The sequence below is a fragment of the Genypterus blacodes genome, unplaced genomic scaffold (genome assembly GCF_046128005.1).
Source record: "Genypterus blacodes isolate CSIRO-AG114 ecotype Tasmania unplaced genomic scaffold, CSIRO-AGI_Gbla_v1 ptg000285l_1, whole genome shotgun sequence".
Lineage (NCBI taxonomy): Eukaryota > Metazoa > Chordata > Actinopteri > Ophidiiformes > Ophidiidae > Genypterus > Genypterus blacodes.
The window spans coordinates 20,001-45,000 of NW_027467076.1; the positions used below are offsets into that span (position 1 = coordinate 20,001).

General features: G+C 46.3%; 4 protein-coding genes across 6 annotated transcripts in view; all 4 read left to right on the top strand.

The window, feature by feature from the left end:
- Positions 1-331: 331 nt before the first annotated feature.
- On the top strand, positions 332-3,612 carry ccsapa (centriole, cilia and spindle-associated protein a). Of its 3 annotated transcripts, none has more exons than XM_076136936.1 (4): positions 332-404; positions 1,267-1,649; positions 2,399-2,745; positions 3,172-3,612. In XM_076136936.1, the coding sequence occupies exons 2-4, from the start codon at positions 1,295-1,297 to the stop codon at positions 3,316-3,318; spliced, it is 849 nt and encodes a 282-aa protein (XP_075993051.1). In that variant the 5' UTR covers positions 332-404; positions 1,267-1,294; the 3' UTR covers positions 3,319-3,612. The 3 variants fall into 3 exon arrangements, with proteins under 3 accessions (XP_075993051.1, XP_075993048.1, XP_075993049.1); XM_076136933.1 differs by having other exon boundaries at positions 3,216-3,612; XM_076136934.1 differs by having other exon boundaries at positions 2,402-2,745; positions 3,216-3,612.
- Positions 3,613-5,897: 2,285 nt separating this feature from the next.
- nup133 (nucleoporin 133) lies at positions 5,898-17,339 on the top strand. The gene is made up of 25 exons (XM_076136925.1): positions 5,898-6,139; positions 6,401-6,516; positions 6,593-6,696; positions 7,149-7,382; positions 7,727-7,897; positions 9,111-9,266; positions 9,601-9,671; positions 9,808-9,955; positions 10,585-10,735; positions 11,064-11,218; positions 11,487-11,572; positions 11,650-11,813; positions 12,254-12,348; positions 12,712-12,936; positions 13,041-13,163; positions 13,298-13,397; positions 13,528-13,782; positions 13,930-14,063; positions 14,205-14,363; positions 14,494-14,629; positions 15,278-15,396; positions 15,559-15,639; positions 15,745-15,809; positions 15,912-16,000; positions 16,586-17,339. Exons 1-25 carry the CDS (start codon positions 6,012-6,014, stop codon positions 16,720-16,722), a joined length of 3,402 nt encoding a protein of 1,133 aa, XP_075993040.1. The 5' UTR covers positions 5,898-6,011; the 3' UTR covers positions 16,723-17,339.
- A 1,253-nt stretch (positions 17,340-18,592) lies between these two features.
- Positions 18,593-23,288, top strand: acta1a (actin alpha 1, skeletal muscle a). The gene is made up of 7 exons (XM_076136919.1): positions 18,593-18,823; positions 19,874-20,013; positions 20,624-20,948; positions 21,292-21,453; positions 21,784-21,975; positions 22,375-22,556; positions 22,946-23,288. The coding sequence occupies exons 2-7, from the start codon at positions 19,885-19,887 to the stop codon at positions 23,087-23,089; spliced, it is 1,134 nt and encodes a 377-aa protein (XP_075993034.1). The 5' UTR covers positions 18,593-18,823; positions 19,874-19,884; the 3' UTR covers positions 23,090-23,288.
- Positions 23,289-23,368: 80 nt separating this feature from the next.
- Positions 23,369-25,000, top strand: part of taf5l (TAF5-like RNA polymerase II, p300/CBP-associated factor (PCAF)-associated factor) — a 5,323-nt gene continuing 3,691 nt past the window's right edge. Inside the window, exons 1-2 of the mRNA XM_076136917.1 lie at positions 23,369-24,123; positions 24,769-24,910. Coding sequence (XP_075993032.1) covers positions 24,772-24,910 — 139 coding nt within the window. The 5' untranslated portion in view covers positions 23,369-24,123; positions 24,769-24,771. The remainder of the gene's footprint in view (positions 24,124-24,768; positions 24,911-25,000) is intronic.

A 25,000-nucleotide genomic window follows, 5' to 3' on the forward strand; every position in this document is an offset into this window, starting at 1 on the left:
TAAAAAATTTCCTGAATTCAGAAAAGACAAAGTTGAGATGTAGCTGTAAGTCAGTCCCGTTTGATTTCGTCACGTTAAACTCAGATGCTCCACAATAAGTTGTAATGTCAATATAAATAAAAATCATTTTACAAATCCTTCCTTTAAGGTTGAAGTAATTTCAGTTTTATATTCGGTAATAATCTTAACCGAATAGGATGAGGGGTTAAGTTTCTTTGATCGGAGCCCTGTGAACATTAAACCGACTGGCTGAAAATTCAGGAACCTTTAAGAAATTATAATTTAACGAATGGTGAATTTATTTTGAGATTCGTGACCGGATGCAGTGTGTGCCGCTTCACTCTGCGCTTCACACTTGAATCAGAAGCGGAGCGATGCTCGTCGACTGACAGCGTAAATGGCTGGTAAGTGAAATAATGTCCGACTGTAAGTGTAGATGATGAGATGATGACGATGATTACTACACGAGGACGCTCGTGTTCAGGAGGAGACGAAGCGGCGCGGGGCAAAGCTCAATTTAGGCGCTGACACGGATTCATATTTAGAGTAATTTAGCGTTTCTTCTGAATGAAATCCTCAGGGTGTGACGGCGGACAACAAAGTGTTTAGAAGAGAAGACAAACAGGAAAAAGACTTTCATAAATGAATGAAATTAGGTGTATTATAATGAAATACTCCTCTGGTTTCCACAAAAGCTGCCCGGATGTAGGCCAGCCAAGAGAACTGAATTATTGACATGGTCGATCTTTCAGTAAATGAGGAGTAAGAACAGGCAGTAGTGCTACAGTGGCAGTACTGTAGTAACAGTTGTAGTAACAGGTACAGCTGAAGCTCCAATCCTCCTTTGCTGCGTGTAATCTGCAGCCAAGGCGAGTGGGCGGGGCCTAGAAAGTAGACCATACCTGACACCGTGACGTCACTGGATTCCTGAACAGATAAATACACTTGTTAATCGTTTTTGTCGTATCCACTTGAGACCCTGGACATTTTTGATATGTGTTTTTTAATCTAAACCCTAAAAAGTACGACTCAATAAACAGTGTGATCATATCTGTACCACATATGAACACAAAGGGTAGAACACTTTTGTTACCTATGCATGCTATAATTTCTAGCGAACCAAAGTGGTATTTATACCACTAGAGGGCAGAGGAAAATGTCCAGACCTGAGGACAACAGGTTGAAGTAATACACAATGATGTATAAGGTGTAGGGGGGGGGGGTGTAGTGTCCACATATGAACCTCATTATTTCTGCTTTCTCCAGCGATCAGGTGTAAGCAATAACAAAAACCATGGTGACCAAGAAAATCCGCACAGAATACATGAAAAAATTCAGGGACCCCAAATGGGAGACGTTTTCCAAATGCTACGAGGACTCGCTGAAGTACCGTCTGACCCGGAGAGTGATGGAGCATTCCCACAAGCCCTGGTTTTGGGAGGGCTGGGACAGCGGCTCAGACACTAGCGGATGGTCGACGCCCAAGTTAACCAGGAACAAAATCGCCCCTCTGACTGTCCCGCCACCCACGTCCTCTGAGGTTCAGCAGAGGCTGTGGGAATCCAAGTCCAAACTGCGGCCCAGGTCTCCGTCTGAGGATGGAGAAAATGATGTGGGAGCCAGAGACGCGCCAGCGGCACGACCGACAGGTGAGGAAGATGTATTTGTTGAAACACTCCGTCCGTGTCTGTGTCTGTGGACTCTGCATACGCCTTCAGTCACTCAGTATCAAACACAATAGATCATAACATGCAAATCACTCTCACTCTGTTCAATTTCCCTCTACCAGAGATTTAAGGGAACTAAAATTTCCATTCAGGTGTTTTGAGCTTCCATTGAATTTTTGGTGTAAATCAATCCTTTCCTCATAAAGTTAGAGTAATTTTTTGGAGGCTAAACAGCAGAGATGGCATGTTGGCATGAAGTCTTAATTCAAGTAGGGCAAGTCACAAGTCCCAAAGTTTAAGGTTTAAGGTTTAGGAGTCCTAAAAAGGCCAGGATATGAGCAAGAAGTAGTTTTTATTAATTGTCAAAAGAAAGATATGAGTATTAAAACTGTGAGAGAACAACAAGAGAAGAAACTCAACAGAATCAATACTAAAAGGTTCAGGACTGTACCGTGTCAGCAGCAGGTTCAGGGACTCGTGGGTCTCAGGAGGCAGCCGAGCTAAAAATGTCTGGACTGATTGTTCAGACGCTCTCGTTCTGCTGTTAACAGAGGCAGCACTGCACAGCGCCCTCTAGAGCCACAAAAGCCGTCATTACAAGGATCTTACAAGGAGGATGAGATACAAGGATGTTACTGCCTGGTTTTGCTCTAGTTTCACTTGTGCTAATAAACTAAACTAAACTTGTTAATTCGCTCAATTAAAGCTGCGTTTCTGTCTTTCTCATCAAGAAGGACCTGAAGTGAAAAATGGTGTAAGTGAAATCAATGGCGGTTCGGGGTCAGACGTTCTAAACACCGGCAGACCCTCAGACGACACAGCGACTGATAACGGACCGGCTGACACGTCCGATGAAGAGCCTGTGAACCCGGTGCCCAAAGGACGGCACCACCGCTGCAACCCTCGCTCAGAGTCGGGGCGGCGGGATAGTTCCCACGACGACAAACCGCTCAAGGTCCGCAAGCTGCCAAGAGCAAAAAGCCAGCCGCCGACCATCACCAAGGAGAAGGAGAACTGGAGACCAGCCGGCCGACTGGACCGGGCCGAGAAGCAGGAAGTCAGGAGGACACAGAACCAGGTGAGATGGCGTGGACACGAGGTGGGGTCGTGAACGTCGCCCATCCTCGTCTTCCCGCTCGCTGGCTCGCTCTGGTTAATAAAGTTATTTTGAAGCAGGAGTTGTGACTGGAGGTACACATGGACCTGCACTTGGAATGTGGACCTGGTGTGTAGGTTTGTACCTGATTGTACCTGTGCTGCTCCAACAGTCAAGAATTCTTTCTTCATGTTCCATGATCTCCTTTCTTTTCTATGTAGTTGTTTTGTGTTTTCTCGTCTCGTATGATGGTGCGTGTTATCATTGTGTTAAATCTTTTCTGTGTTACATTTTGTGCTTTATTGTGTGAGGAAGTTGTTGTGTAACATGCAGAAGTCAGTGTGAACACCAGACACCCAACACCCTCGCAACCATTTATAATGAAAGAAATGCTGGTGTGCTTTTCAGAAACGGATTCCTGTTTCACCCCCCCCCCCCATATCTCATCACAGGCTCACAAGTCCGACGCCTGCGTGCAGACCAGGCGAGAGTCGAGCAAGCGGGGCTCCAACCCAGAGCGGCGGCGGGCGCGCTCAGCCGACGTGGAGAAGATGAAGCGCTCGCAGCTGACAGTGGTAGAAGACTGCTGGATGACGGAATACATGCGCTGCTTCTCGGCCCGCCTGAGGTAGAGCAGAGCCCCCGGGCCACCGAGGCAGGGGTGCAGCGGGCGGCTCTGCATTCATCTGTTTGGTCCAAGTTACAACAGGAAGTGTAAGAGTACAGTGCTAATGAAACACAGCCTCTTATTGGACAGCACAACAAACAGAGCAAACTAGAGCAGGAGAAGTGGGAGGAGTCAGAGTTTCCCCCGCTGTAAATTCACGATTGAAAATTTGATTTTTTTTTTTAAACAAAATTGATTTAAGATAGAAAATGTCATCAGTTTTCTGTGTTGAATATTTGAGCCACGTACCAAACATCTATGCAAACACAAATGTTGATGTTCCATAACCCCGCCCCCTTCTCCACTGCGGTGGCTGTCAGTTTGAACAATGTGGTCTTGATGCTTCCGAGCCTCAGAGGGTTTCGGTGTACTTACCTGCAGATGTCAAAGTTCACCTCCTGAAAAGTATAAACTCACTTTTTAATCTTACGTTTCTTGCGCGCGGAGAGATCTGTCGGTCCGGGCCCGGATCGCAGGAGGTTCCCCACCCCTGCACTAGAGGGAGTACTGGTGCGTGAAGGTGTGTGTCCAGGTTGACGCTAGATGAGATGAAGAGGCTCAGTGCATTGAAATAAACAGACAGATCAACTGAGTGGACTTATCGAATAGATTTATTTAACCCAGTGGTTCCCAAACTTTTTCTTCTGCACCCCACTTATATAGATCAGAAGTTTACACTCTGTGTGAGGTCGAGTCTGAGTCTGATTGAAGCTCTAACCTGAATATGGAAGCACGAAAGTTTGGTATAAACTCCGACTCGACTTTGTGTCTGGACCATGAATGCGGCCGCAGCGTCTCAGTTGAGGATCATAAGGCAGCTCAGTGTTTATGAGGCAGCTGGAAGTATTGCAGTATTTTTGTTATATTGGATCTACAGGTTAGGAAATCTATTATTATCAGAGCGTAAATCATATTTAGGCTAAAGCTTTATAACCTCTGACCTCTCACATTCCAGACAGCAACACTGGAAGTTTCCTGTTCATAGAGTTTTTATTGTTTGGCGACAACAACAACAAGGAACAAGCTGTTATGTGAACACGGTGCTTTTTAATTAGCTGCATTACAAAATGCAAGCGCTGTTTATTGTGGGACAGCGGTGTCTATGAGCTCACTGGCAGTTCCAGGACTTTAGTGAAGAAGTAGTGACATCATCACATCCATTGTTTTGCTTTTCTTCTGCCTGTTTGACTTCATTGAAAGATTGTACATGCATGGTGATATTGATATTGCGTCCTGTAACTTCATCTGAGGGTTCATGTGAATAATGTAACTCTATTCTTCAAACTGAATGCATTCATTCACTCAGAATGTTTTCATAATTTAGCTTCTGCTGAATCTTTTCACTCAGAATGTGCAGAAATATTTTCATACTCGTGGTCGTTGAAGATTTTCATGAGTTTGTCTTATTGTGTGGAAATTGTTTCACCTTTAAAAAAAATGTTTTACTTCAATTTCTCTCTGTGAAATCTATATGAATTGCTAAACTTGATTTTAAATTCAGACAATCACTTAAAATGATTTGGGTTTGAATTGTTGTTGCTGAGATGATTTTACATTGAACTTGTATAGAAACAATTCCATATTGCAGATGAAACACTCATCAACAACAAGTACTTTAACATCAGTTTGACCTTTAACGATGTTTGATGTATTCAAGGAAAATGAAATATATTTAAGGGTTTTATAGGAGAAAATATTAACTTTTGACTGTTTTACGTGGTTGCTGTTTTCTAAATATTTATTTTAGAGTGTGATAAAGAAAAAAAGACTGAATATTTACTCATATTTTATCTCCACGTGTTTACATTTTTGGGTCGCTGCAATTGAGAACATATACAATGGAATATATATTTTTCATTCACTTTAAGGCATTGTTGTGAATAAATAATGTTTGAATAAAATCATATTTGAATGGCTAATGCCTTGAATGGTTTCTGAAATGTAGGTTTTTTTGTGTGTTTTATTGGATTTTCTTTCTTTCTGTCAGGATGGTTCGCCCCTCTATTACTAAGTTACTACTAATAATTGAATATTTCAATTCAATTCAACTTTTTTTTATATATTCTTTAAGGTAAGATGGAGCCTGACCATTAAGAGTTTTATAAGTGAGCTGGAGGATTTTAAATCCTATTCTGGAATTTACCGGAAGCCAGTGCAGTGGCGCTAAATGGGATAGATAATGTGTAACTAAGGTGTTCAAGGCCAAGCACAATAACCTCAATCAATAGTGAATTTATTAAATATTTATCATCAGACAGGTAGATGAGATGATTATGAATTAGTTTTACCCACTTTTATTGAGAACATAAAAGAACATGCCTTAATTTCACGGTGCTTTTTGTTTATATCTTTTTTATTTTTTACAATAAATGTCAACTTTATTGACATTTCTATTTGTCAATAAAGTTTTTAAAAAGCTTGTAGCCAATCGCGGTATTTGCGGCTCGATGATGACGTACATTTCGAGCGACTGCACCGCGCGCTGTTTTGGAGTGTAAGAGCGCCGTTCACTCCTAACGTCTCTCACTGTAAAACACCGCTCATCTGCCGGCTGGTGATCAGGTCGAGCCCCGCCATCAGCATGTTCACCCCCCGCGGCGCTCCGAGCTCCATCCGCAGGCAGCAGGCCAGGACCACAGGGAGGAAGAGCGTCTCTGGTGCGGCGAGTAGCCTGCTGTTCTCCCCGCGCAGGACGCCTCTGTCGGCCCGGTGAGTGGATCGGGGTCCCGCTTCAGTGACAAAAACAAATGATTTAAAAACCGCCTGAATTTACTGTGGAAAGAAACTTTGGCCTCCTTATTCCAGACTGAGTCCATGCAACATCAGTGTCATTATCTACTCTAGTCTCGTCAGTGACATTATAAAGTCTCTAGTCTCGTCAGTGTCATTATCTAGTCTCTAGTCTCGTCAGTGTCATTATCTAGTCTCTAGTCTCGTCTGTGACATCATCTAGTCTTATCTGTGACCCAGGTCGACCCCAACGCGAGTGCAAAGCCACGCAGCTGCAGAATCGGTCCACTACGATGTTCAGACCTTTGGCTCGTCTCTGCCTGTCAAAGTGATGGAGGCTCTGACTGTGGCTGAAGGTAGATTTCAACATCTGGAACATCTTTGTTTGTGTTTCCTGCCATCTGTAAGTGTGAACTCTGTTGCTCTCTCCAGCTGACGACCATATTTCGGTGAAGGTGACTGAAAGTGGCTGGGCCTGGATGGTCTGTGGAGAGAGACTGATCATCTGGAAGATCTGCCAGACTGCTGTGGCAAAGGTAGAATCCAATCCTGCGCCTCTATCAGTCAGGGGGTTAGGGTCAGAGTTCATTCAGCCCACTGGAGAGAAGTGAATCAGGGAAAATAAAATAGATACAACTCCAAGGCAGGAAATTAAGTATCAGATCTGACCGATGAATACAAGAATATAGGATACAGAAGTGAATATAGGTGAGAACGTAAACAGCTTAATAGATTCATAAATAAATAAACCAGCCAACATATAGAGAGCATGACCGATAATACAATAAGGATAAGGAAGTAAACAAAGAAATAAATATTTACAAGTGAACACACGCAAAACAGGAAAGAAAAATGCAAAAATAATGAAAATAGACTTCATAGAGAACAAAGGAGGATGTGAGTGAAGGAAGGAGTGTAGATCTTTGGAAGGTACCAGCTGTCCGACTCAGAGCTCACAAAGCTTTTGGTCTTGTTTGCTTCCTTGCAGCTGTCTGTGTGTAAGGAGCTGCAGCTGCCCAGCAGTGAGTACAGCTACACCGCCGACCTTATGGACGTGACCTCTGGAGCTCCTCTGGAGACGGCCGCCATTCAGTCAATCTCTGTCCTGGCGGTGGCGGCGGAGGGAACGGCTCGGTTCTGGCCCAGCCTGGCTCAGGAGGGAAACTACATGGACACTGACGTGGACATAGCAGAACTCTGCAACTATGTAGTGGCTGTTGAGGTAAGTAGAGGCAGCGAGTTCAGCAGGGCGCCACCTCACCATCCATCTGCAGATTTAGTTTAATTTTCAATTAATTGATTTGTCTACAGATTATTTACACAATTAACAATGAATCCCCCCCAAGATAAATATATAACTCAATATTTTGTCCTCTTTAATGCCATCTTCTCTTGAAAACCAACAAATGTAACAAAACAAAGTTTGACCTGCTTTATTTCTCAACAAAGAACATTTTTCAACCAGCAAATACTCAAAGCATTAAACCAGTCTGTGATCTCTATTTCCCTTATTGTGTGATTAAAGAAGTGCACCTCCACCTGTCTGCTTCTTCTCTCCTCACTCAGGGTGAAAGCTTCATCGTGTCTTCATTTAAAAACCACCTGTTGCGCGTGGCTGCAGACTCTTCAGGAAAGCTCCAGTACCGACCTCTGCAGCAGGGCCAAGGCGTGCTGTCGGGCATCGGGCGCCGCGTCTCCAGCCTGTTCGGCATCCTTTCCCCTCCCGCCAATGACAGCGTGAGTGATGTTGGGAGATGTTACCTTGAAGCTGAAACACATAAAGGTCATGAGTTGAACCTAGGGTCTATAATAGAAATGTTCAGTGCTGTGAGAAAGGATTTGCCCCCTTCCAGACTTCTCCTGCTTTTGCTTTTTTGTCACACTTAAATGTTTCAGATCATCAAACACATTTTTATAGCAGACAAAGATAACTGATGATTTCATTTATTAAGGGAAAGAAGCCGAACCACCCTGACCCAATGTGATGAAGGAACTGCCCCCCTTCTTGAATCATTCATTAACGGCAAAGATAAGTTCAGTCTCACCACACCCAGGCCTAATTACTGCCAGACCTGTAGAATCAAGAGATCACTTTAATAGAACCTGTCTGACAACAGGAAGTAGGCTCATAGATCTCCAAAAGCAACACATCATGCCCAAGAGCGCACCAACGCCTCAGGTGCAGGAGATCACAGAGGAAGCCAGAACATCTAAAGCCCAGTTAAGGTCAGTGTCTATTCAACAATAAGACAGAGACTGGGAGAGTTCCAAGGAGAAAACCACAGCTGACCAAAAAGAACACAAAGGCCCGTCTCACATTTGCCAAAACACGTCTTGATGATCCCCAAGACTTTTGGGGAAATATTCTGTGGACTGACGAGACAAAGTGGAGCTTTTTGGAAGGTGTGTGTCCCGTTACATCTGGTGTAAAACAAACACAGCATTTCAGAAAGAACCTCATACAGACAGTCCAACATGGTGGTGGCAGTGTGTGTGTGATGGTCTGAGGCTGCTGCTTCAGGACCCGGACCGCTCGTCGTAATTGATGTAATTGATGGTTCCATCATTTATGGCGAGAGGTCCAGGTCTATGAATTTTGCGTTCTACCAGAAAATCTTGAAGGAGAATGTCGGGCCATCAGTTAGCAACCTTAAGCTCAAGCCCAGTCGGGACAGACTCCTCCACCGCCATGTGAAGGACTGTATCGCCAGTGATCCCAAACGTTTGCAGTATTAGGTTTAGGGGGCAATTCCCTCATCCCACAGGGTCAGGTTGGTTTGGAGGGCTTCTTTCCCTTCATAAATGGAATCATCATTTATAAACAGCTTTTTGTATTTACTCACGTTCTCTGTGTCTGATATTAAAATGTGTTTGATAATCTGAGACAAATGTGCAAAAGCAGAAAATGATTGATATCTATTTCTGTCTGACCTGTTTGTTCTCCCTCCAGCTGCACAGTGTGCTGTGGGTGGAGAAGTCCAGCTGTTTGTACACACTGACCAGCTCCAGCGTGAGCAAATGGGAGGTGGACGTGAGCTCGGAGCATCAGGTCCTCAGCTGGGACGCTCGCCAAGCTCTGAACGAGAACATCACCGACGCCATCTGGGTCAGTGTGGGAAAACCAGTGTGTCTTTTGTGGTGCGCGCGATAAACGCAGTTAAATTAAACGCAGCGCGATAAGCTTGGCGTCCCATCAGTCGGTACAAGTAAAAGTCTTTTTACTTTCCTTAGGTTGTAATTGAAATTAAAATTGTCATAATGTGAACTCTTGGATTGGTTGGTTTGAATTTTCGACTGAACCGATTCAACAAAGATCTCAAATGGATCCTGGAGCTTTGTTAGGTTGACTGCTTGTTGAGCATAAGTGAGGATGTGGGTTATATAGTTCTGATTCTCATCCAGATGAAAGAACCTCATGATCTCTTCATCATGCCCTACAGGGGTCAGAGGCCAACTACGAGGAGATGAAAGAAGGAGCCATCGTCACCTACCTGGATATGAAGCTCAGCCAGTAAGTGTGTGTGTGTGTGTGTGTGTGTGTGTGTGTGCGCTTTATAGTTAGTGAGAGTATTTCCTTTGTCCATCTGCACCAAGTGTGAGGCAGTAGTACACACTGTATGATGTACACTCACACTGTTGGGTTTCAGAGCCGGCCTGGTTGTCCTGGCTGCAGCCTGGCACCCGTCGGACACGCCCTGCCTGGCCTACTTCTGCCTGCTCACCCTGCAGGACAACGGGACCAGCATCTCCGAGCAATTCACTTTGGAAGTCACCAAGTACAACCCGCCATTCCAGGTCTGTTCCAACAGTTGTTCTTGGCTGTACAAGTTGTTGTTCAGAATGGAAAACGTTCTAGAAGTCCCTTCATCTGAGCCATGATAGACTCCTTCATGTGTCCCAGTGTTTGATGAAGCTTGGGATCTGCCAATATGTGGAAACGGTCAACGCACAGCTTGTCCCTTTGTTTCTGCACACAATGTCTGCACAATGTTTCACAGGTGCAGGCAGCAGGTTCAGGTGCAGGCAGCAGGTGCAGGCAGCAGGTTCAGGTGCAGGCAGCAGGTTCAGGTGCAGGCAGCAGGTGCAGGCAGCAGGTTCAGGTGCAGGCAGCAGGTGCAGGCAGCAGGTTCAGGTGCAGGCAGCAGGTTCAGGTTCAGGTGCAGGCAGCAGGTTCAGGTGCAGGCAGCAGGTTCAGGTGCAGGCAGCAGGTGCAGGCAGCAGGTTCAGGTGCAGTCAGCAGGTTCAGGTGCAGTCAGCAGGTTCAGGTGCAGTCAGCAGGTTCAGGTGCAGGCAGCAGGTTCAGGTGCAGGCAGCAGGTTCAGGTGCAGTCAGCAGGCCTGCAGCAGGTTCAGGTGCAGGCAGGCCAGTGCTGATTGTGAAAGTCCACTGCAGTTATCTGAAGCTTTCCTTGTATGTTTGTCCAGAGCGAGGAGGTCCTGCAGAACACGCGGCTGGTGTTGCCACCTTCGCCCGGCTTCACCGCCTTCCTCTACAACGACGAGCTGGTGTTCGCCTGTCCAACAGGCACCGGCAGGGCCGGGCTCCCCGACGAGAAAATCCCCTTCAACTCAGCCGGTGAGACCGACCTCTTCCTCACTCCATCCACACAGAGTCCACTATTACCAAGGAAGAATATGAATGAGGAGTTTAAAGCCGTACATGCAGTAGATCCCAGTTATTGATAGAAGGATTTAGAGAAACTTTATTGACCAAGCATCTCTATATGTTTTTAGCTTTGAAATGTAATCGGCAAAAGGTTTAGACACTGCAGACGACCAAACCAGTTTAAAGATTCATCTTCTTCTAATACATGTTTTTGATCCCACAGCGATGAAGGAACCTTTATCCTGTGTTTCTAACCCGTCCTTGTCTTTGGTTTCCTTTATTGCCTTTGCGTCTGCAGGCGATGGCGTGCGCGGGGGAGGCTGCTGCGCCAACCTGCCCGTGTTCTTCTCCCAGAACAGCGGCCTGCTGGCAGTGGTGGCCCGGGAGAGCCCCTCCATTCTGCCAGAGACCATGGAGGACTCGCTGTGCTCCTCGCTGGCTGCTGCTCCAGAGGTGAGAGGCTGCCAACACACACAACACAACACAACACAACACAGCAACACAACACAACACAGCAACACAACACAGCAACACAACATCAATCTGAGAAGTGAATCGGCCTCGACCTCAGAAACTCCAGAAATGAGAAGTGATTTCTGCAGATCTGTTTTCTGCTCTTTTGGAATTTTGAAAGTTTCCTAAAGCAGAGCTGAGAGCAAACAAAGGAAACGGCTTTTTCTTTGAATTTGAAATGTTTTCTACTTATGCTTCTCTGTCTCAGGCCATGGAGACCTCGACCAGAGTGGATCCTGTAGCCCAGGAGGACAAAACCAAACTCCTCAAAGCTGCTTTCCTGCAGTTCTGTCGGTGTGTGTGTGTGTGTGTTTGTGTGTCTGTGTGTGCGCGCGCATGGAGACTCATTACGACATGTTGTGTTGTGTTAGTAATGACCTAGTGGGGGCACAGACGGTGACGGACGAGCTCTTCCCCACGGAAAGCGACGGAGAGGAGGGCGGCGAGCTGGACGGCGTGGTCACTCGCATCAACCTGGACCTGGTGGATGACTACCCGGCCTCTGACCCCCGCTGGGCTGAGTCTGTCCCTGACGGTGAGGAACACGGGGAGAAGTCATATTTCAGAAACAGACTCTACACAACTTTAGATTCTCCCATCCTCCTGAGACTCAGCGTCATCATATGTGGACTTTACATTCTTCCTTCCCTACACCCTATACATTATAAGGCTTAACTTCAACCTGTTGTCCTCATATCTGGACATTTTCCCGTTGCCCCCTAGTGGTATAAGTGCCACTTTTGGTCACGAGAAAACATAGAAAAGAGGAAGAATTGTGTTTGTCTTTGTGTTCATATGCAGTACACATATGATCACACTCTTATCTTCTATGTTTATTTATTAGGCCCCACTAATCCCAAATAGCAAGGACAAATTAAAAATACATACAAAATAAATCTGGGTCTGTTTTGGAACCATTGACGTTTTTCAGACCAGAGGTTTTCACGCTCGTCTTTCTTTATTCATTTCATTCAGAAAGTGCCGGTTTCCCCCTCACCTCCCTCATCATCCTCCACCAGCTGGAGGACAAGATGAAGGCCCACGGCTGCTTCATGGACTTCCTGCTCCAGGTACAGAGACGGGTGGCGTATCGATGGTTGTCTTGTAATTCCCTACGATTGTTTATTTTGCTTCCGTTTGCTAAAGCAGAGAAATACTCAGTCAGCGTCACGATGCAGGCAGGTGTGGCTTTAATAAGGTCTGCTCATCTGCTGAGCAACAACGTGACAGAGACACGGTGGTCAATCAAATGGACACAATTGGTTATCGGTGCACATTTTGATAGTTCTCCCATCTTCTTGAAACATTGATGTGTCATGTAAGAAAGCGTCCTCATATGTAGACATTACATCATCATTATACAGAAGCGTACTTCCATCCTGTGAGTTGTGAGAACCGTGTGTGAAGTGTCTCTCTCCTGGTCGTCCTCTCAGGTGGGTCTGCTGGACCGTCTCAGCCACACCACGGTGCGCTCCTCTCCCATGGCCACACGCCTGCTGCTGTGCGAACACGCCGAGAAGCTGCAGGCGGCCATGGTGCTGAAGAACCACCACGCCAAGCACGCCGAGCTGGTCAACCGAGCCATCGGCGCCGCCTTACAGAAGAACAACGCCACCGTGCCGCCCAGCCTTACCGCCGCAGACGTCTTCTTCAGAGAGGTGAGGAGCCGCCACTGAATGGTGTCTGGATCATACGTGTAGATCAGGACACCGCCCAGGACCTGCACGGGAAAACAATGAAACGGAGTTCAATTCCCCCGCAGGTCTCCCAGATCTCCTCTGTGTTTGAGTGTCTGCTGGAGGAGGAGGAGCGGAGCCTGAAGGAGAACCCCGTCGACTCGGTGCAGTGGGCCGAGGTCATTCTCAACGTCAACAACATCATCAAGGTAAACTGCTGTACTTTCCTGTGCCAAAGATTCAGAGGGCGATTAATCGTGGGTCACAGCTGTTGAGATCTGAAATCTGTGTCCCCACTAAAGACTGTGTGTGTGTGTGTGTGTGTGTGTGTGTGTGTGTGTAGGACATGCTTCAGGCTGCTGGTCAGTACAGAGACTCTAAAGCCTCCATGTACAGAGCGTCAGAGAGCAGCGCTGCAGAGCCCGAGTACATCCCATGGACGGGTAAGAGACAAACACACGCACACAGGATGTTTAGCTTCAGGATTACACGCTGTCAGATTATAATCTCTTTCTTCCAATCCAATGGAAATATTTCATAATGTGAGCGATGACTCGCCTTCTGCTCCTCCAGCGTTCGGAGGCATTCGCACCGCCATCTGCCGCCAGCACGAGCTCATCCTGCGCTCCGTGTACCCCCACGCCGATTCTGAGCTGCGCAGTGCCATTTGCGAGCAGCTGGTGGCGCTGTTGGACATCCACCTGGGCAGTTACGTGGCCCAGCTGGCATCACTTCAGCAGCAAAGACCCACCGGGGCCCAACAGGAGCGCTACAACAGCCTGGAGATGGAATACAACCAGCGCCGCTCCGAGCTGCTGGCGCCTCTGTGTAAGGAGACTCTTCTTCTTTTTCTTCTTCTTCTTCTTAGTTGTTGTTAATGTTTGGCGAGCCACTGTCCCGGTGCATCAATGGGCTTGAGTGTGCCACCATAGAGCCTGAGAAGGGATAAATGCTGAGCTCCTGGCTGTGTTGCAGTGGAGCTGGGGCAGTACCAGTGGGTGGCAGCACTGGCCGAGAAGTTCTGTGACTTTGACATCCTGGTCCAGATGTGCGAGCAGACCGACAACCAAAGCCGCATGCAGCACTACATGACCAAGTTTGCCGACCAGGTACTTTACATGGATACGGCAAAGCTGCTGCCCTGTGCTCCCGATCACTAGGAGGGATTCATTGTAGAGGACACGTGTTTGTGTAAACGTATGTAAAATGGAGTTTTTGATAAACCTCATCTTTAACGGCTTTGTCGGCAGAACTTTGCAGACTTCGTGTTCCGCTGGTACATGGAGAAGGGGAAGCGAGGGAAGCTTCTGTCCCAGCCGGCGGCCCAGCACCAGCAGCTTGCCAGCTTCCTGCAGGCTCACCAGCACCTCAGCTGGCTGCACAACATCCACGTGCACAACTTCCAGAGCGTAGGACACACACACACACACACACACACACACACACACACTCACACTCACACTCACACTCACACTCAGATAGCTGGATATGATCTGTGGTGAGTTCTTGTGACTGAGCTGGTACCTGGTTGGTCTTCAGGCTCACCGGACGCTGTACGACCAGGCCAACGCAGAGACTCGGTACTTTGTGAAGAAGAAGACGCTGCTGGCCCTCAGCAAGCTGACCGTGCTGGCATCCGACATGCCTGAGGACGACCTCAACAAACAAGTCAACGGTAAGGCCTCACAAGACCTGGTGTCCATCAGTGCATCGGGATTCTTTGATGGCTGATAAAAGATGAAAGCGTGGCACCGTACAGTGACACGCTTTGACCAGGAGAAGGAGCTAAGACAGTATGCACACCTCCATCTTACAGGTAGAATAAGAGGAAGAAAACTAAAGCCAACCACGGAAAGAACATCTTAGGCAACTGGACTTGCTAGTAAAGGCTTGAAGATGTTTCACCTCTCCAGGTCTGAGGTCTGGGATTCTCAGGTTTGACCCTCTGTGGAGTTACGCCTGATTACTCCTCCTGGCTGAGATGGTCGTCGTTGGTGATTGGAGTCCCCAGTGGCCAGGTGTGGATCATGACCAGATTTTGTTGTGGTTCTCCTTTCTGCTGTTACATCTTCAAGCCTTCACCAGTCCAGTTGCCTAAGATGAACTTTCCCCCGGACACTAGGACCTGGATGACTGAGAACCTTCACAGACAAATCAAAGCTCATAACGGTGGTGGTGGAACAGGCAACGATAGTGATTCTTCTCTCACCAGAATGAATTTACCTTGAAAATCATAGACGTAGACCTCTGGCTCAGATTTCTGCAATCGCGCGAGTGCCGAGCTACAGTGTGAATGTGGCTGACGTCTGATCTGTCCAATCAGACATTGTGGAACAGGAGCGTTTCCTCCTGCACCAGGAGACTCTGCCCCGAAAGCTGCTGGAGGAGAAGCAGCAGAGCCCCGACACCATGCCTCTTCTCAGCGCCCACAACCTCATCCAGGTCAGAGCAAGCACATGAATTCATCGGTTTTTGACAATCGATTTAGGGACGCTGCTTATTATGTGCATTGCTGCTTTGCCCCTTAAGACCTCAGAACAGTCTTGAACTGTGGATTAACTGACTAAAACATCCGGCTCCTTGTAACCGACTGCCTCTCCACAGCTGTACATATGCGACGACAACAGAGGAGCCAACGAGTACGACTTCAAAAAGGCCCTGGATCTGCTGGAATACATTGAAGAGGTAACGTCCGCGTTTCTGTGATCTCCCCTTCTGGGTTCGACTCTTAAGGCCTTTTATGATGGTTTCAAATTGGATTTACATGGGTTATCGCTGTTCACACTGTAGGAGGACACTGTGGACATTGAATCGTTAAAATGTGAGATCTTCGGCAAAGCCCTCAGGAGAGACGAGTAAGATCTATATGGAACATTCAGCTTTAGTTATATCTTAGGCTGAGGCAGATTTGTCCAAGCTTAGAAGCAAAATACCAATTGTTCTTTTTGCACTCCCAGCTGGTCCTCTGCTGACGGAAACGATGACCCCCTGGAAGCTGCCAAGGACAGCATCTTCATCAAGATCCTCCTCAAGCTCATTCAGGAAGGTACAACAACATACACAGGGTTCTGGGTCAAAGGTCAGAGGTCAACATATTAGTATGTATCTAAGCTATCTTCATGTAGAGGAGCTTTAGAGGCTTCAACAAGTGTTCATGGATCCATAAGGGTCCATCAGAGACCTACAGACCTGGAAGAGTTCAGAGAGCTCAGATGCAGTTTCTTTAAAAATCAACAATTGGCAGCATCACATCAATAATGTTGACTCATACACCTACGGTACAAATTAACTACATGTGCTGTGTGTGATTACACCTGTGTTTCAACATTTCTATCACACAAACCGACTTTCACAATAAACTAATGAACAGTGAGGCTACCTAACAGCAGGTCAGGCACACCTTCATATAAGCCCTGTCTCAAAAACACAAGCTGAGATCAAACGCACACCTCGGATGAATGACAGAGACGTGTGCATCAACTGTTACAAGATATTTGCTCCACAAAACAAAAGTAATTGTGCACTCGAGCACTAACGAATGGAACAAGTATTCAAGTAGTAGGGACCAAAATAAAAGTGTATTTGATGTCATGTTGGTCTTGAATGATAGAGGACATCTCTTGTTTTTAAGGTGTCCCTCTGCAGACGTACCTGCCGGACGTGAAGGATCTGCTCCAGCTGGACGAACTGAGCAGTTTAAAGTCGACACCTTACTTTGAGTTTCTCCTCAGAGCCAATTATGAACATCACCTACAAGCCCAGATGTGACCTCGTCCCCGTGGAATAACACCTGCTGCACTTCAGTTTTCCGTTGAGTTTTCTTTTTCACGACTTATTTGACAACATGTCACCCATTTTCTAAATAAAATCTGAAATTTCTCACAAAGGCTTCTTTCTTTCGTTGTTGTTGTTATTTAGTTTTAACCTTTAACCTTAACCTTTTATCTGCTGGTTTGGGTCACTAACTGAAAAATAAAAGCAGACTGAGACAGATTGTGAGGAGGTGTGGCCAAATTGCAGGAGTACATGTGAATGACCTCTGACCCCTGTACAGAGCCTCAAAGAAAGATCAGGCTATACTGGCAGACTGAGACCCCCCCCCCCGATGTCCATCGAAATCAGGCCACAGATTGCCTCTTGGGGGATAATTAAACTGACCTTGACCTTGACCTTGCTCTGAGGGGGTTGCAGATAATCAGGTTTAAATGAAAAGCATCACAGTGAAGAAACACCACTGCATCCAGACTTCAAGTGTCCGAAATATGAGTCTTCAGTTACTCCAGAATCCTCCTGCTCAGTGACGGAGAGCAGATGTGGGTACACTGTAAATGGCAGAGATGGAGATCCTCACTTCTGATCCACTTCACAGCCACAGAAGCAGCAGCTGGTTTAAGGGTCCAGCTCTCCTAGGTTAGATTTGAGACACCCACGATTTGAAAACTGTACCAATCTAATGTTTGGGAAAATAACATTTACTGACAGGACTGAGAGCAGATTGTTCAGTATGTTTTGATTTGGAGATTGAAAACATCACTAAAACTAAACAATATGATGTTTGGATCCAAACTTAAACCCAAACGTCTCAGCACAGGAAGTTTCACAGACCTGTAGCTCTGTATGCCGCTCATGAAGCCAGTGAAGCTCTATCTCTGGGTTAGAGGAGCTTGATGCTCTGCTTACGACTCTACAGAGCTCCTCCACTTATATGCATGACGGGAAGGTCTTCCTCTGGGTAAGGACAGTAACTACCGCTTCCATTGGCACTGTGCTACAGCACCACTAAGTGGAGACTCTAGGTTACAGCAGGGCAAACATGTCCTTGTCAATAGGACATAGGACTGTTGGGCCTTGGCAGAGTAATGAATAGTATCGGGTACATTTTGTACTGATTCCAGGTCATAGTCGCAGCGTGGCGTCTGAGACATCCAGCCCCATGAATGTGCCACCTGAGGTGTGGATCAGTCAGCACCTGGATAAACAGCAGCCATGTTGACTTCATTTGAGGGATTCAGTGGCAGGCGGTCCTGCAGCTGTCGCAGTGTTCCACCTTCTTGTTTTAGAAACTGACTGATTCAGCTGCTGGGCATGATGGCGAGCGAGCAGCCAGAAGGACCATTGGTAAACAAGCCTGGAGGGACTAACCAGTGAAGCACAAAATGAAAAACAACAGGATATATGGGAATGAACTGAATGGTGTGTGTGTGTGTGTTTTCTATTCATGTATTTGTGTGTGTGTAGAGGCATGTGTTTCTAATCTGTATGTGAGGGTGTGTATGTCTGTAACCCAATGTGGCTTGTGTCTATTTGTCTGTGTATGTTTGTGTACATTATTATGAATCCAACAACAAACACAAGTCATCCATTTTAATGATGTAAATGTGTGTGTATCTATATATGTTTGGGACTCTTTGTCTATTAGTGAGTGTGTGTGTGTTAAATCTGTGTGTGTGTGTGTGTGTGTGTGTGCGTGTGTGTGTGTGTGTGTGTGTGTGTGTGTGTGTGTGTGTGTGTGTGTGTGTCGCAGTCCCGCGCCATACACGGGCCCCGGCGCTCCGGTGAGTCTCGCTCGCTCGCGCGGTCCTTCATCTCCATATATGGCCGCCCGCCGCAGCGCGAGGCCTTGCGGCCGCCCGCGCGTGCACAAAGCCCCTAACGGCCTGCGGGCACCAAATATGGCCGCCGAGCCGGGATTTCCTCTGGAAGGAGACTCGGTACATTCCTCGCGGCTCTCCGCGGAGTAAACGCGGCGGGTGGTGTTATGGAGGGGACGGAGGTATATAAAGACCCCGGGGGTCGCTGCCTGTCACCTCTCATCTGGAACCACTAACAGCGGTGAAAGTGTCTCAGTGAAGCCCGGGAACAAACAGAGGTAAGCGGCGTGTAGCGCCCCGGGCTGAGTGGGTGTGTGGAGGGGAAGGAGGGAGTGCTTCTGCCGGGAGGGACTGAAGCATGGAGGCGTTTCTGCGCAGTGAAGCAGCGGAGGTTTCTGTTCAGTTTCACCGTTAGAGAGTTTGTTATGACAGGAGGAAGACTGCTGCGGTGAGCCAGCGATGCTGCGTTCATGACTGTCGGAAAGAGCACAACCATAGACACCATAGCGCGTATTGATACATTAATACACTATTAACGCCTTATTATTGTTATTGTTATTGCTGTTGGTGTTTTTATTATTATTATTATTATTATTATTATTATTATTATTATTATTATTGTTGTTGTTGTTGTTATATTATTATTATTATTATTATTATTATTATTAAATCCGTTTTTTCTAGAATAGTTTCTCTCATTTCAAATCCTCTTAAATCAATGATAGGATAGAATTAGTAGTGATTTAGTTTCAAACAATTAAATACTGATACCGATATCATCAAGTTCCTGAGGTACATATTAGTCTGAAATGCATAACTGTGACCTCAATGTTCTATCTTTGGTAGTTTAGTGGTGTCAGTGTTGGAACATGAGTATTTTTGGAGTCTGACGCTCTTTGAAGCAACAGTTCATCCTGTGCTTAACATTGTAATTTTTTTTAAACATTTAAAGGAACTTTATCTTGCATCATCGTTCCCATAGCAAATGCTGTCTGCCAGATTTACTCTGACAATGTGGAGAGGAAACAACAACAACAACAACAATAATAATATATGAACAACATCCTACAGTATCGTAACATCATTCTTTGATTCCTCGGCATCTCGACTCAAATGGCAGCTTTAGGGGAAATTCTGGGTCAACACATTGTTGGGTCATTTTTGTAAAGTCAGCTGGTGTTTCCTGTATTTCCACCTGCGCTGAAACGGCAGCCAAGGGACCACAGTGACAGAAAATGGATTGGAACACTCAATTAGTTTATATAAATTCTATTTCTTTCTGTTTATCAATTCACTGTTAATGTAAAGTCTCTAACTTGCTCCTCCAGAATCAGCAAACATGTGTGACGACGACGAGACCACCGCCCTTGTGTGCGACAATGGCTCCGGCCTGGTGAAAGCTGGCTTCGCCGGAGACGACGCTCCCAGGGCCGTGTTCCCCTCCATTGTGGGCCGCCCTCGTCACCAGGTAAACGCCACAGGCATCACCTAATATACTCCTAATAATAACACCTTCCCTGTTTATGGACAATATATTTTGGTGGCATTGCAATTTTTTCACCCTCAAAAGAGGAAAACAATAGATGAGGTGACCTTATGACCTTTCCTTTTGCATCATCATCAGGTCAGACTCCCTGTGACATTAACGTTATCTACGTAAATGTCACAGGGCTCAGTTTCCTGGACTTGACACAGCGCTCTCTGCAGTCATGACATAGATTTGATCTAATATATTATACATTAACATAAAATGTTATCGCTTGGTTTAAGGCTACAAATGTATAAATCCACTCCAATATCACACTGTCTTTATTTATCTACAACAACAACAACTACATTCACAAATGAAACCTTCTTTGTATTTTCATCAATTGTCTTTTTTTTTTCACTATATATCAAAATGAAAACCAATAAATGAATCTGATTTGACAACTCATGATCTTGTTCTATTTTAAACTTAATTACGAAAACAATATGTGAAAAATTGGTGGAATCGCCCTTTAAGTAAACCAAGGTGTTCAGAGGGGATTTTCACATCCCATCATTCATCGTCTCATCCATCTTCTTGTACTCCTCAGGGTGTCATGGTCGGTATGGGTCAGAAGGACTCCTATGTAGGCGATGAGGCCCAGAGCAAGAGGGGTATCCTGACCCTGAAGTACCCCATCGAGCACGGTATCATCACCAACTGGGACGACATGGAGAAGATCTGGCACCACACCTTCTACAACGAGCTGCGCGTAGCCCCTGAGGAGCACCCCACCCTGCTAACAGAGGCCCCCCTTAACCCCAAAGCCAACAGGGAGAAGATGACCCAGATCATGTTTGAGACCTTCAACGTCCCCGCCATGTATGTGGCCATCCAGGCCGTGTTGTCCCTGTACGCCTCCGGTCGTACCACCGGTGAGTCCTTTTCAGAAACTACAACCTGAACACCGGATCATAACATAACTGATCGAACCGGATCATAACTAACTCAACTTAGCTTAACTAAATTTCATTCATTCATGTTTATCGTGTCATCTATTAGGAGATTGATTTATGGAAATGCATCCGGTACCAATAAGTCCTGATCTGATCTTCACTAAAGCCACTGTGCTTGATATGATTGGTATCATGACTCGGATGACCAATCAGAACCAAGCAGGCACTTCTGTAGAGAGCCTTAAAGAGACAGTACCTAGAATGGTTTGTGTCAGAGCGAGAGCAGAGATTTGGTTCAATTCTGTCCTGTTTGTGTCCTCAGGTATCGTGCTGGACTCCGGTGATGGTGTCACCCACAACGTGCCCGTCTATGAGGGTTACGCCCTGCCGCACGCAATCATGCGTCTGGATCTAGCCGGCCGCGATCTGACCGACTACCTCATGAAGATCCTGACTGAGCGCGGCTACTCCTTTGTCACAACCGGTCTGTATATTTTTATACAGTATATATATTTATTTATACTCGGTCATTTTGCTTTTATCCAAAGTGACGTAAATATGACATTTGAATAGAACACGAGCAAAGATCAGTAGAGAACTAAAAGAGTCAAGAAGCTCAGTTGTAATGGAACAACAGGACACAGGTGCCCAGAGGGGGAGCCTGGAGGAGGTATAGAAAGAGAGTGAGAGAGAGATTATCTGTTTTTTAATTGGATAGACATTAGGTTTGAGGTACAAAGTATTTCTTCCATTTGTCTCCACATTTCCTTTATGTTTTGCACACAAAGCCTGACTGACATTTTGTCTGTTTCAGCTGAACGTGAGATCGTGCGTGACATCAAGGAGAAGCTCTGCTATGTGGCTCTGGACTTCGAGAACGAGATGGCCACCGCTGCCTCCTCCTCCTCTCTGGAGAAGAGCTACGAGCTGCCCGACGGTCAGGTCATCACCATCGGCAACGAGCGCTTCCGCTGCCCCGAGACTCTGTTCCAGCCCTCCTTCATCGGTGCGTATGGATTGTTCACGCAGAGAAAGAAGTCACAATAATAAATCCCACAATCGTCCGATCCAGCATGAATTAACCGACAGAATTGTTTGTCATGACAACAAAACCTAAACAGGAATCTACAAATTCCTTAAGTATCTGTTTCTTCCTTCTTTGGCCCACTCACCATCTGAAATGAAAGGGCATCTGTTACTTAGCAATGTATCACAATAGAGGTATGATTTACAACAATGTTAGTAAAACTATAGATTTGTGCAGAAATACTATAGAAACATTGCAGGATTATTGTAGTCACATAGGAGAGGAGTGTCCACAGACACTGACATCCTGGAAATTAATATTTGACGGTGTTTCTGTTGCAAGAAGCTGCAGTCTGAGGAGAATTTCTGTGATTATCAGGTATGGAGTCTGCTGGTATCCATGAAACCGCCTACAACAGCATCATGAAGTGTGACATCGACATCCGCAAGGACCTGTATGCCAACAACGTGCTGTCCGGTGGCACCACCATGTACCCTGGTATCGCTGACCGCATGCAGAAGGAGATCACTGCTCTGGCTCCCAGCACCATGAAGATCAAGGTACTACGACAAGCGTGAACACTGACATCTGGACAGTGCAGATGTGATCGGTGCCGAGGTTTTGCATTGGCACCAAAATTGCACAGATTCTTCCCTTCGCCCGTAATTTGTCATAATCACTCAGAACTTTTTCAGTTATTCTGTCAACAAACAAACAAACTGGTATCATGAAATCAGCAATTAGTTGCAGCCCAAAATTCCGCTAAATCAAATTTGTTCCTTCAACATTTCCTTTTGCATAAGTAGAAGTGTTTGTTTGAAGTATTCCACAAACCTCAGCAGCTCAAAGCGTGTTTAGTGAATAATCCCCAGTAGCCCCTGCTCTTAGTTTGAGGTAATTTTGAGAAGACTTCGCTCTAACGACTCTTTTCCCTCTGTCTTCTCTTCAGATCATCGCTCCTCCCGAGCGTAAATACTCTGTCTGGATCGGAGGCTCCATCCTGGCCTCCCTCTCCACCTTCCAGCAGATGTGGATCAGCAAGCAGGAGTATGACGAGGCAGGCCCCAGCATCGTCCACAGGAAGTGCTTCTAAGCACCACGCACACAGCGCCCAGGACACGTTGTCTTCATCTGACCTGTACATATGTTATTTATTGCCTCTGTTATGTATGAGATACAATGTGCGTGTGTGAGAGAAAGAGAGAGCTGTGTATGACCAACTGAAAAATACAGAAAAGACCAAAAAACAAAGAAAACAACAAAGGAAATCGAATAAAAGACATTTATTTTCACACATGACTTCTGTCGGTTCATTACAAACATGGCAACCCCACACAAACTTCCCGGGAGCAAAACTAGATAGATAGATAGATCGATCAACCTTTTGCATTGGCAGAAAAAGTGACCATCACTGTCGGCGACGCACAGCGGCAGAGTGTGTGAGAGAGATCTTATCTTATTAATGTATTAAATATTAAACAGAAAAGAAATTTGGCAAGTGAAGTTCCTCCCAAACTGATTTTGCCTGGGATATAAAAAGAAATATTTTCAAAATTGTATGAATGAAATTAATGAAAATGGTTTTAGTCATATAATCCTGAGACCCTGCGTCCTCATATGTCGACATTCAATTTTTCCATCCCTACGCCTTACACATCATTGTGCTTTCCTTAAACCTGATGTATGATAGCAAATAGCAAAGAGAAAGTAAAAATGCATACAAAATAAATGTCCGGCTCTCAGGAGAATATATTCATATATGACAAACTGTATTACAAATAATACAAACAATACCAATAACACTATAAATAATAATTCAACAGTATAATTATTGGTATTGTGTTTCAAAATCATCCAGACATAAGCCATAAATCATCGATAATCTCCACATGAACAGAATCCAGGCAAAAGTAACAGATCGTCGATGGCTGTAGCATCAAGATGAACGCAGTGTGCTAGCCTAGTTAGCTTAGCATCTTGTGATGGAGGCGGACCGCGGGGAGGAGGAGAAGCACCGAGCGGAGCAGCGAGCAGCGGCGTAGTTTCACCCGGAGGCCGAGTTGCGTTAAAGGCGTTTCTCCTCGCTGTGAGCTGTAACTGAGCCTGGAGGACACCGCGCGATATGCAGTGAGTACGAGTCTCTGTTAGCAAGCTGCCGGAGGAAGCTATCCCGCGCAAAGTGTAGCGCCGCCGCCGGGCCCGCTAAGTTAGCGCACAGCTCCCCGCAGACACGCATCCCGGCCCGCCGTGGGAAGCCGGCGCCTGTACGCTTTCTTATGTGCTGTGCTCTCCGGCCTCCATGTTTACATTCCGCTCCCCCCGGCAGAGGCGTTTCTCCCGTGGTCGCCTCGATGGTTCACGGTTAGCTGCTGGGTCTTAGCTGCTACGTAGCTAGTAGAGATGCTCCCTGTACGTGTGTGCGGGGGAAGATAGGCACCGGGATCTGAATCACTTGTTAGTCGTAAAAGCAAAATCCTATATGTCGCTTTGAAACGAATTATTTCTTGTAGAATAACTCTTTTATCTAAAGAAAGTGCTGTATGTCTATGACGAGGGAGCAGGTGGTGTCAGTCTGAAGAAGAAGACATACTTTAATGTTGGGGTTAGGTGCCTTGCTCAAGAGCACCTCGGCAGTGCCCAGGAAATGTGCTGGCATCTCTTCAGCTACCAGTCTCACCTTCCATATTTTGGTCCTGCTGGGACTTGAACCTGCGACCCTTGGGTCCCCCCACCTGTCTGAGATCTCCTCCTCTTGTTCTGCTCCTCACTCAGGTCATGAAGCGGGTTCGCACTGAGCAGATCCAGCACGTAGTGGCTCAGTACCTGAAGAGGAGGCAGTACGTGGACGCCGAAGGCCCCCTGAAAGGAGCCAAGCTGTTCCAGTCTGCGGAGGAGATGGCCGCCAGCCTCAGTGGTGAGAAGGTCCAGTCCATGCAGCAGCTCAGTCTCCTGAACCTCCAAACATGTGGAAGGTCACATCATACACATCATCAAGTTTAAGTCT

Bases quoted from the DNA above. Each gene is read 5' to 3' on its own strand.
- nup133 (XM_076136925.1), top strand. From the start codon at position 6,012: ATGTTCACCCCCCGCGGCGCTCCGAGCTCCATCCGCAGGCAGCAGGCC. The intron at 7,898-9,110 runs GTGAGTGATGTT...TTCTCCCTCCAG, and splicing joins CCCCTCCCGCCAATGACAGC to CTGCACAGTGTGCTGTGGGT. The intron at 15,640-15,744 runs GTAACGTCCGCG...TTCACACTGTAG, and splicing joins TGCTGGAATACATTGAAGAG to GAGGACACTGTGGACATTGA.
- ccsapa (XM_076136933.1), top strand. From the start codon at position 1,295: ATGGTGACCAAGAAAATCCGCACAGAATACATGAAAAAATTCAGGGAC. The intron at 1,650-2,398 runs GTGAGGAAGATG...TTTCTCATCAAG, and splicing joins GCCAGCGGCACGACCGACAG to AAGGACCTGAAGTGAAAAAT. The intron at 2,746-3,215 runs GTGAGATGGCGT...ATCTCATCACAG, and splicing joins TCAGGAGGACACAGAACCAG to GCTCACAAGTCCGACGCCTG.
- acta1a (XM_076136919.1), top strand. From the start codon at position 19,885: ATGTGTGACGACGACGAGACCACCGCCCTTGTGTGCGACAATGGCTCC. The intron at 20,949-21,291 runs GTGAGTCCTTTT...TTGTGTCCTCAG, and splicing joins CGCCTCCGGTCGTACCACCG to GTATCGTGCTGGACTCCGGT. The intron at 21,976-22,374 runs GTGCGTATGGAT...TGTGATTATCAG, and splicing joins GTTCCAGCCCTCCTTCATCG to GTATGGAGTCTGCTGGTATC.